General features: G+C 37.4%; 1 protein-coding gene across 1 annotated transcript in view; it reads left to right on the forward strand.

The window, feature by feature from the left end:
• The window catches only part of QSER1 (glutamine and serine rich 1), an 80,393-nt gene that overhangs the window by 25,124 nt on the left and 43,280 nt on the right, over window positions 1-11,989 (forward strand). Inside the window, exons 2-3 of the mRNA XM_003254379.4 lie at window positions 9,162-9,274; window positions 9,967-10,128. Coding sequence (XP_003254427.2) covers window positions 9,162-9,274; window positions 9,967-10,128 — 275 coding nt within the window. The remainder of the gene's footprint in view (window positions 1-9,161; window positions 9,275-9,966; window positions 10,129-11,989) is intronic.

Genomic DNA, 11,989 nt, shown 5'->3' on the forward strand with positions numbered 1-11,989 from the left:
AATAATAGTAAGTCTCAGATAATTCAGTTTTTAATTAGCATGGACTGACCTACTGGCTTAATCTTTCATTTTTGACTCCCTAGTCCTTAACAGGATGCCTGCCCAGTCAAGTAGGCACTCAGTAGAAGTTTGAGAGATAGTTGAGCTCTAACTTGAAGCTGATTTCTCTTCCGAAACTGTACATGGGTTGTAATTATTTATGAGTACCTACTGTGTACCACATACTATTCTGGGTGCTTGGGATGTACCAGTGAATAAAGCAAAGGCCCTGTCCTTAAGGAGTTTACCTTTCAGTGCATACTGGGCAAACTAGCATACTATATATAGTTAATATATATAGCATGTTGAGTGTTTATTGCATGGAGAAAAATAAAGAGGGTTAGGGCATGTGGAGAGAGAGGACAGAATAAGAAGTTTTATATGAGGTGGTCAGGGAAATCTTGAGAGGTGAAATTTAAGCAGAGACCTAAGGGGAAATGAGGAGTGAGTTTGAGGGAAAAGGCAAGAGACCTGTGTGGCTGGGAGTAAAAAATAGGAGCTAAAATCAGACATGTAAGGGAGCAGCAACTAGATCATGTAGTGCCTTGAGAACTTTGTAAGAAGTTGTGACTCTTGTGAGGTGGGAAGCCGTTGGAAAGTTTTTCATGATTTGATTTTACCTTTTTAAGAGAATGACTCAGCCTGAGGATGAGGGGAAAGAGGGGCAAGAGCAGAGGCAAGGAAACCACTTAGGTATAATAATTCCTTGCCTGTTCAAGAAGTGATTGGAGTTAGCAAAGATTTATAAGGAACACCCTCTTTCCCCCAGAAACCCCTGGTATTTATAAATTAGATCAATAATTATTCTAACGCTTAGGAAGTTGTGTTTAGATTTCGCATGGCTTACATTTTTTTAAATGTAGACTTCATTTTTGGGAACTGTTTTAGATTTACAGAAAAATCAGGAACATAGTATAGAGTTCCCATACACCCCCCACCTAGTTTTCCCTATTGTTACCATCTTACATTGGTACGGGATATTTGTTACAGTTAATGAACCAATATTAATACATTATTATTAACTAAAGCCTATAGTTTATTCAGATTTCCGTAGATTTACTTAATGTCTTTTTCTGTCTCCTCTTATCTATGACAGTTTTTTCCAGCTTAGTTTGTTGTTTTTGTTGTTGCGGTTTTGTTTTTAAGAGACAAAGTCTTGCTCTGTCATCCAGGCTAGAGTTCAGTGGCATGATCACCTATGAACTCCTGGGCCGAAATGTGTAGCTGGGAACCACAAGCAGGCACCATTATGCCTGGCAAATTTTTAAAAGTTTTTTAGAGAGTGAGTATCGCTATGTTGCTCAATCTGGTATCGAGCACTCCTCTGGCCTTTCCCTCTTTTTACTTTGCTTTTGATAACCTTCACAGTTTTCAGAAGTACTGGGCAAGTATTTTATAGGATACCCCTCTTTTGGAATTTGCCTAATGTTTTTTCTTTTCGTGTTTAGACCGGTGTTACTGGTTTTGAGGAGGGAGACCACAGGGGCAAAGTGTCACTTTCATCACATCCTGTTAGTGGTACATACTATCAACATGATTTATCACTACTGATAAAAGCCTTTATCACCTGGTCGATTCTTTTCAGGTTTCTACACTGTAAAGTTACTCTTTTTTTTCCTCCTTTCAATACTATACTCTTTGGAAAGGCGTCACTGTGTGCAGTCTACACGTGAGTGGGGAGTTATGGTCTCCCTCCTTCAGGGTAGAGAATCTACATAAATTAATTGGGAATTCTTCAAGGGAAATTTGTCTCTTCCTCTCTATTTATTCAATCATTTAATTATCAGTATGAACCCATGGATATATATTTTATACTTTGGGTTACAAGCCAGTACTATTATGTTGCTCAAAATGTTCCTGCTTTGGTCATTGGGAACTTTTTCACTTAGCTTGTGTGTTCCTTTGACATAAATGTCTTTTTCTCTTTTTTTCTCCCTCCCTCTCTGCCCCCTTTCTTTTTAGCACTTTCTTACTTTCTGGCACTACAAGATACTCCAGACTCATCTTGTATATTTCCTGCCCCAGTACTAGAATCAGCCATTTCTCCAAGGAGCCTTGGTTCCTTTTTCTTGGAGAATGGTACGAGAAACCAATCTGGGTACTAGGTATGTTCTTTGCTGCTGGAGTGTCATTGCTTCTGGGCTCTGTCCGCCAGAGTAAGGAAATACACATGTAGCTTGTTTTAATATAGAGAATGATTGCTATGATCATTTTAAAAGCATATAAAATCGTAAGCATATTTTGAAAATAGCAGTTGGGCATTTGGGTTTTTGTATTAAGGGATTTCTACATTACACTTTGAGTAGCAAAAGAATGAAGCTGGACTCCTACCTCACACCATATAAAATAATTAATTTGAAATGGATCTGTTGTCCTAAGTGTAAAAGCTAAAACTAAAAAACTCTTAGAGAAAACGTGGGCATAAATCTTCATGACCTTGGATTACAAGTTATTTCTTAGATATGCTATCAAAAGCATGAGTGACAAAGGAAAAAATAAATTGGACTTCAAAATAAAAAATTTTTGTGCTGTACATGATACCATCAGAAAGTGAAAAGATAACCAATGAATGGAAAACAATGTTAAAAATCAGATTTATTGGGGACTTGTATCCAGCATATTTAAAGAACTCTTATACTTTAATAATAAAAAGATAACCCAGTTAAAATATGAGCAAAGCATGTGAATAGACACTTGTCCAAAGAAGATGCAAGTGGTCAGTAAGCACATGCAAAGATGCTGTACATTATTAGTCATCATGAGGTAAATGCAAATCAGAACCACTCCACACCTGTTAGGATGTCTATTATAGATAATGAGAAATACAAATAATAAATATTAGTGAGAATGTTGAGAAATTATAACTTATACTTTGCTGGTGGGAATGTAAAATGGTACAGCCACTTTGGAAAACAGTTTGGCCATTTCTCAAAATGTTAAACATGGAGTTTTCATTTGACCCAGCAATTTCACTCCTGGATATATATATACCCAAGAGAAATTAAAACATACATCTATACAAAAACTTGTACATGAATGTTCATAGCCCAAAAGTAGAAACAACCCAAATGTCCATCAGCTGATGAATGGATAAACAAAATGTGGTATATCCATACAATGGAATATTCAGCCCTAAAAAGGAATGAGGTACTGATATATCCATGTTGTAATAAGGTGAACCTTGAAAACATATTTAGTGAAAGAAGCCAGTCATAAAAAGCCACATGTAGTATGATTCAGTTTTTATGAACTGTTTTGAATAGGCAAATCCATAGAGACAGAAGGTAGATCAGTGATTGCCAGGGGCTGAGGAGAGGAGGGAAATAGGACCAATTGCTCATGGATACACGTTTATTTGGCGGGTGATTAAAATATTCTAAAATTAGATTGTGGTGGCAGTTGCACAAGTCTGAATGTTCTAAAAACCACTGATTAGCATACTTTAAAAGAGTGACCTTTATGGTATGAAAGTTTTATTCCAAATTTGTTTTTTTACAAAATCATTTAGAACAGAATAGCAAAAGATACTTAGGGATAAATTTAACAAAATACATGTAAGAATTATACACTAAACACTACAAAAGATTGTTGAGAGAAATTAAAGACCAGAAACAGCTAATACCATATTCATGGCTTAAAAGATTCAGTACTTTTAAGATGGTATAATTTTTCCCAAATTGATGTTTAGATTCAATACAGTTTTTTTGTTGTCATAGAAATTGACAAGCTAACTCAAATGTATGTGGAAATACCTAGCACAGCAAAACAATTTTGGAAAAAGAACAAATTTGGAAGATTTGTGTTATTGAATTGAAGACACTATAAATACAGTTATATAAAATAAAGTTATTTGTGGATTGATTTATATGAACAGTCACTGGTCAGTGTAACACTATAGTCAAGGAATAGAAACCCATATATATGGTTTATTGGTTTTTGACAGAGGTGCCAAGACAATTCAATAGGTAAAGAAGAATCTTTTCAATATATAGTGCTGGAACCGTCGCACATTGAAATTTTAAATATGAGTATCAACCTTTTACACCACGTATAAAAAATTAACTCCAAATGGATTATAGCCCTAAATGGAAAAGTTGATAACTATAAAACTTCCAGAAGAAAACAGAAAATCTTTGAGATCTTAAATTAGGCAAAGATTTCTTAGGTACAACACCAAAAGTACAACAGATAAATTAAAAACTGATCCAAATTAAGAGCTTTTGCCCTTCTAAAGATACTGTTATAAGAATGAAAGCCACTGGGTCAGAGAAAATATTTGCAAAACATAACTGGCCAAGAACTTGCTCCAGAATATATAAGCAACTCTCAAAACTCAATAATAGAAAACAACCCAATAAAAATGGGCAGAATATTTCAGTAGTACTTTTACTAAAGATTTCTACATGGCAGATGGTGAGATATTTATTGCACATCAATTAGAATGGCTAATTTTTGTTTTGTTTTGTTTTGTTTTGAGCCAGAATCTCACTCTGTCGCCCAGGCTGGAGTGCAGTGGTGTGATCTCGGCTCATTGCAACCTCCGCCTCCCAGGTTCAATCGGTTTTCATGCCTCAGCCTCCTGAGTAGCTAGAATTACAGACCTGTGCCACCATGCCTGGCTAATTTTTGTATTTTTAGTAGAGATGGGGTTTTCCCATATTGGCCAAGCTGGTCTTGAACTCCTGACTTCAAGCAATCCACCCACCTCAGCCTCCTAAAGTGCTGGGATTATAGGTGTGAGCCACCATGCCCGGCCTAATTTTTTTTTTTTTTTAAGTAACAACTTACAAACTAACAATACCTAGGGCCCATATGGATGCAGAGTTACTAGACATACATTATTGGTGGGAATGTAAAATGTTATAGCCTCTCTGGAAAACATGCAGTTTATCTGAGTTAAACATACGTTACTGTATAACTTAGCCATCTCCCTACTCAAGTGAAATTAAAACTTAGGTTCACACAGAAACTTACGCACATGTGTATAGCAGTTATATTCATGATTGCCCCAGATGTCTCTCAACTGGTGAGAAGGTTTAAAAAAACAAACCAACCCGTGGTAAAACCATGTAATGGAATACTGCTCAGCAATAAAAAGGAGTGAATCACTGATAGAAATAACAACATAGATGAATCTCAGAGGTGTTACACTAAGTGAAAAGCCAGACACAAAGACTACATATTAAATGATACCATTTATATGACATTTTGGAAAAGGCAAAATAACAGAAGCAGAAAACAGATCTGGGGACTTGGTGGTAGGATGGGTTCACTGCAGAGAGGCAGGGGGAATCTTTGTGGTGATGGAGGTGTTCTTTCCCTTGGTTTCTGTGGTTTGTTTATGCAGGTATCAAAACACACACTAGAGGGCCGGGCACAGTGGCTCATGCCTGTAATCCCAGCACTTTGGGAGGCCGAGGTGGGCAGATCACCTGAGGTCAGGAGTTCAAGACCAGCCCGGCCAACATGGCAAAACCCCGTCTCTACTAAAAATACAAAAAAAATTAGCCTGGCACAGTGGTGCACGCCTGAAATCCCAGCTACTCGGGAGGCTGAGGCAGGAGAATTGCTTGAACCTAGGAGGTGGAGGTTGTGGTGAGCCAAGATCACACCACTACACTCCAGCCTGGGCAACAGAGTGAGACTTGTCTCAAAAAAAAAAAAAGGCCGGGCGCGGTGGCTCACACCTGTAATCCCAGCACTTTGGGAGGCCCAGGTGGGTGGATCACGAGATCAGGAGATCAAGACCATCCCGGCCAACATGGTGAAACCCCATCTCTACTAAAATACAAAAAATTAGCCGGGTATGATGGCGGGTGCCTGTAGTCCCAGCTACTTGGGAGGCTGAGGCAGGGGAATCGCTTGAACCTGGAAAGTGGAGGTTGCAGTGAACCGAGATCGCACCACTGCACTCCAGCCTGGCAACAGAGCAAGACTCCGTCTCATTTAAAAAAAAGAAAAAAAAAGCCCTAGAAAAGGTGAATTCTACCTATGCAAATTGTACCTAATTTTTAAAAAGTGAAAATGTGAAAAATTTGAACCTTGAACTTTACCTCACACGATACACACAAAAAGATCTCAAAATGAGTCACAGACCTAAACATAAAAGCAAAAACATTAAAACTTTCAAAATAAAACATAGGAGAATATATTAGTGACTTTGGGTTGGTGAAGATTTCTTAGGACACCAAAAGCACAAACTATAAAACAAAAAATCTTGATAATTCACATTGAGCAAAAATTAAAACCTCATTATTTAAAGACACTGGAGGCCAGGTGTGGTGGCTCACACCTGTAATCCCAGCACTTTGGGAGTCCAAGGTGGGTAGATTGCTTGTTTGAGTCCAGGAGTTCCAGACCAGCCTGGGCAACATGGACAAGCTTTGTCTCTATAAAAAGTTAGCTGGTGGTGGTAGTGCACGCCTATGGTCCCAGCTACTCGGGAGACTGAGGTGAGAGAATCACCTGAGCCTGGGAAATGGAGGCTGCAGTGAGCCGTGATCATGCCACTGCACTCGAGGTTGGGCGACCAGAGTGAGACCCTGTCTCAAAAAAAAAAAAAAAAAAAAAAGGAATAAATAAATAAAGACACTGGAAAATGAAAGAGAATGAAAAGGCAAGCCAATAGACTGGGAGAAAATACTCCCAATACATATATTTGACAATGAATTTTGATCCAGGATATGTAAAGAACTTTTAAAACCCAATAAGAAGGGAAACAACCCAGGTTTGGTTTTATTTGCAGCTTTTATTTTAGATTCAGGGGGTACATGTGCAGGTTTGTTACAGCATGATGCTGAAGTTTGGAATACAAATGATCCTGTCACCTGGGTACTGATGAGCATAGTAGCTGACAGTTTGTTTTCCAGTCCTTACCCCCTTCTTCCCTCTTCTAGTGGCCCCCGGTTTCTATTATTGCCATCTTTATTTCCAAATACCCAATGTTTAGCTCCCACTTATTAGTGAGAACATGTGGTATTTGGTTTTCTGTGCCTGCATTAATTTGATTAAGATTATAGCCTCCAGCAGCATCCATATTGCTGCAAAGGACATGATTTAGTTCTTTTTAATCATGTTGTGTGGTTGTGTGGTATTCTAAGATGTTTGTGTACCACATTTTCTTTATCCAGTCAACCGTTGACGGGCACCTGTGGGTTGACTCCATGTCTTTGCTATTGTGAATAATGCTGCAATGAACATGTGAGTAAATGTCTTTTTGGTAGAATGACTTGTTTCCTTTTGGATGTATACCCAGTAATGAAATTGATGACAACCTAGATCTTTTAAAAGGGCTAAAGATTTGAATAAACTTCACTAGAGAAGCTAAAAGAATAGCCTTACAAACATACAGAAAGATACACCTCCTCGTATGTTATCAGAGAAATGCAAATTAATCCCAATGGTACTCCACTGAACCCACCTAGAATGGCTAAAATTAAGAAGACTGAAAAGATCAAGTATTGACAAAGATGCAAAACTACTGGAATGTTGATACATCGCTTTTTTTTTTTTTTGGAGACAGAGTCTCGTTCTGTCACCCAGGCTGGAGTGCAATGGTGCAGTCTCAGCTCACTGCAACGTCTGCCTCCTGGGTTCAAGCGATTCTCGTGCCTCAACCTCCAGAGTAGCTGAAATTCGAGACCTATGCCACCATGCCCAGCTAATTTTTGTATTTTTAGTAGAGATGGGGTTTTGCCATGTTGGCCAGGCCGGTCTCGAACTCCTGACCCCAAGTGATCCGCCTGCCTCACCTTCCCAAAGTACTGGGATTACAGGCATGAGCCACCACACCAGGCTGTGTTGCAGACATTAATAAGGACACATTACCTTAACCACTTCAAGCTCAGAATCATCAGTAATGAGACAAACTGACACTGTGTGCCTCCTCATGTGATGCAATAAGAAGTACACAACAGGTCAGGTGTGGTGGCTCATGTCTGTAGTCCCAGCTACTTGGGAGACTGAGGCAGGAGGATTGCTTGAGCCCAGGAGTTGGAGGCTACAACGAGCTATGATCCAGCTGCTGCACTCTAGCCTGGGTGACAGAGACCCTGTCTCTTAAGACAAATCCAGAATTTGGGACATCTTATAATTTAGTTGCCCTGGATTCTTCAAAAGGTCAAAGGATTTGGGATTAGGGGTTGGGTGAAGGCACTGATACTAAGTTAGAGAAATAACCAAATGAAATTACTGAATTTTGATTGGATCCTAGTTAAAAAGAGCTTAAAACTTTTAGATGTTTGGCAATAATTGGGGAAACTGGAATAAGACCTATGTATTATATGATTATTGAATTAATGCTAAATGTGTTTAAGTCTGATAATGATACCTGGTTATATAAGAATGTCCTTATTCCTATGAGATGCAACTGATGATATCTCCAAGTTATTTTCAAGTTGTTTTGCAAAAAAAAGAAAAGTGGTTATGTGTGTATAGAGAAAAATAAATGTTACAAAATCTTAATAGTTGTTGAATCTTAAGGGACAGGTATATGGTGTTCATTGTACTTTTGATTTCTTTCTATGGGTTTAAAATATTCAAAATAAAAACATAACCTTTCCTTTCCAAGGAGAGGGGGAAAAAATCTTGTTTTGGACTACTCTGAAAATGTTTGAGCTTGAAGTTTTCTCAGTGAGTTATTGGGAAATAGTATTAATTATTTATTTGAATTATCTGTTATTCCATAGAATACTATAATTAGGTTATGGAGGTTATTTCATCTGGTCCTTTTTTTATACAGATGAAATTAGTCCAACAATAATTGAGTCACTTATTTAAATTACACTGTAAGCCAGAAGTAGAACCTGTACAATGAATTCAGCTCTCTGTTGTCCAGGATATTGCTTTTTCTCCTGTACCACATTACCTCTCCCAGTAAAAAGACTCTTGTCTGAGGTAGAATTGAATTAAAGAAAATGCCGTGTATTATTTTTCTTCCTAATGCATCTTAAATATATTTTCTCCATTGTGATAGTATTGTCAGACTGTGTTTGATCCACTTATCTGTAGGTCAGGAAGTTGGTCAAAGGTTTCTACTACTTTTATCGTTGCTCTTCTAGAAGTTTTTTTTATCAGATTGTTTGCACTGTGTATTTTGGTCACTGATTTTTAATGTCCTCTAGTTTAAGCTATGAAGAAGGACATCCCTCACACTCTGAAACAGATCTCCTTCAGAGACAGAGTTTTGCAGCCTCTCATCAGCTTCCTGGATATGCTCCCACACCTCAACCTACTGGTAACAATTCTCTTGTGAAATATACTACAAGTCTGGGTACATTTAGTGAATAAGAAGAAAAACCAATTTTCATGTGTTGAGTTCTGAATGTGTAGGACATACTCATGCCATGGGAAATGAAATGAGAGTAAAAGCTTGTTTTTTGTTTTTATTTTTGACATGGAGTCTTGCTCTGTCGGCCAGGCTGGAGTGCAGTGGCATGATCTTGGCTGACTGCAACCTCCACCTCCCAGGTTCAAGTGATTCTCCTGCTTCAGCCTCCTGAGTAGCTGGGACTACAGGCACCTGCCACCATGCCCAGTTAATTTTTGTATTTTTTAGTAGAGGCGGGGTTTCACCATATTGGCCAGGCTGGTCTCAAACTCCTGACCTTGTGATCCTTCCACCTCGGTCTCCAGAAGTGCTGGGATTACAGGCATGAGCCGCTGCGCCCAACCAAAGCTTTGGTTTTTACCAACGGAATATTTATATAATTAATAAATTAAAAGATCTTCTTTCATGCATCTTTGGAGATTTTAAATTATAAATATGCTTGGTCAAATTAATATGTTTACTATCAAAATAAAACCATCTGGGGTTGTAGAATGTTTTGGCCTCAATTTTCAGAAATTTTAAAATAGAGTCAGGAATATAATTTTATACAAGTACATATTTTTTTTTTACTTTGGGATATATTTTATCTTCAAATTTAGGTCTTTCTGGAATATTTGATACTAGTGTGAACAGTGCCAGCAGTAACACTAAACAGTCTTCAGTGATGAATTTTCTGTCTACTGCTGAATCCCGAACTGCTCAGGCTGCTGCTTCAGGAACTACTCTCTTACCACAATTCAGGGCTCCATCCTGGCAGACAGGTGACTCTCTGTTTTTAGAATTTTTAAGTCCTATAAAAATGCTGATGAAACATATACATTTGATGGCCTTGTCATTGTGGCTGGGAGTTTTGTTACAATACCGATTTTCCACTGAACTTTAAGACCTGGAATTTTTCAAAATTTTCAGGTGGATAAAATTCAAGAATTTATTACTGGCAGAAATTTAGTTTTAGCATTCTGACAAAAACTAGTAAATTGACATTGAGGGGTAGATAATGATTAAAGAAGGTCTTATATAAGGTTTATATCTAGCAATTGTCTACTTGAAAGAAGCAAAGATTAAAATTTATTTTAGTGACTTCAGAATGGGTAGCTGTTATAGTAAAAAAAAATCTTGGGACTCATTTCATTGTTAGTTTTATATAAAGTTATCCTTAATTGGATAGATTAAATCACTAATAAGAGCCATTACAAGTTGATATTATGATGTGCCCATTTTCCCGCAATAATTACAAGGTCTATAATGTGCTTTTCTATTTCATTTTTCTTATTTTACTTTTCAACCATTTCTCATCAAAAATTATATCTATATATTTGTTTTTTGTAGTATGACAGGAATTTTTTTTGGAGTGTTGTCTTAAGAAATGTCAGTGTATTTGAGAATATGTTTTTAAGGGATAGGTATAGGAAATAGTATTTTAACATTCTGATGTAAATTCCACTAATAGAAGTTTCTCAGTGTGCCTTAGCAAAATTTTTTTTCCTGCTTCTAAGGGGATAATTAATGATTTGGTGAAATAAAATAATATTTTAAAACATAGCTTTATTTTTTACTTCCTGAAATAATTTTATATTTCATGTATTTAGTTAGATTTTCCTATCAGTATATTCGTGCTGAAACTTGAGAGTTGAAGAAGTTTTAAAATAAAACAAAAGAAAATCTGTTAATATATCTGTGAAGTGTTTTTACTCTTGTATAGTTTGTTTTTAAAGTTTTTGTGGTTTTTGAGGTTTCAGTTTTGTTTTGTTTTGTTTTGTTTTTTGAGACAGAGTCTCACTCTGTCGCCCAGGCTGGAGTGCAGTGGCACAATCTTGGCTCACTGCAACCTCTGCGTCCCGGGTTCAAGTGATTCTTGTGCCTCAGCCTCCTGAGTGGCTGGGATTACAGGCATGCGCCACCATGCCCGGCTAATTTTGACGTTTTTAGTAGAGACAGGGTTTCACCACATTGGCCAGGCTGGTCTCAAACTCATGACCTTATGTGATCTGCCTGCCTCAGCCTCCCAAAAGCTCCCAGCCTAGGATTCAATTTTTAACAATTCATTTTTGCAGTTTGTATCTGATCTCATAATTGAATTGCACTCAGAAGGGCTTGGACTCTCAGGTTAGTAGGTAGAAGCTTTTTTATTTTTACTTTTTCTTAGAGCATGACTGATTTTACTATCATATGGCCATTTAGAAGAAATTTAATGGATTTTTGAGCACATTAAACTGGACCTAAACTAATGTACTCTGGGAAATAAAAATGAAATTGAGACAAAAACATACACAACATATAAATACACCATTAGTTGGAAGAAGGTATTAGTGTTAGTGTGTTAGGATAAGGAACATCATCTTTTGGCATGTTTGAGATTACAATATGATCATTAGATGCATTTCAAAATATCTTCTGTGGGCATACTGTGGGGAATTTGCTAGCCTCTGTGACTCCCTTCTACATTAATCTAACAAATCATGCAGAAGTAAGTGAAGTGAGAAAGATCTTTTATCACTCTGCTGGATAGAAGGATTTCAAGAAATAGAAGCTCCTTACCACCACTTTAAGCCCCAGATATTCTCTGTCCTTTGTAACTAGCCTCTTCCTCATTCTAGGCATAACTGTGATAATGTCAGTCAC

Source organism: Nomascus leucogenys, chromosome 15, assembly GCF_006542625.1.
Source record: "Nomascus leucogenys isolate Asia chromosome 15, Asia_NLE_v1, whole genome shotgun sequence".
In the NCBI taxonomy this organism is placed as follows: Eukaryota; Metazoa; Chordata; class Mammalia; order Primates; family Hylobatidae; genus Nomascus; species Nomascus leucogenys.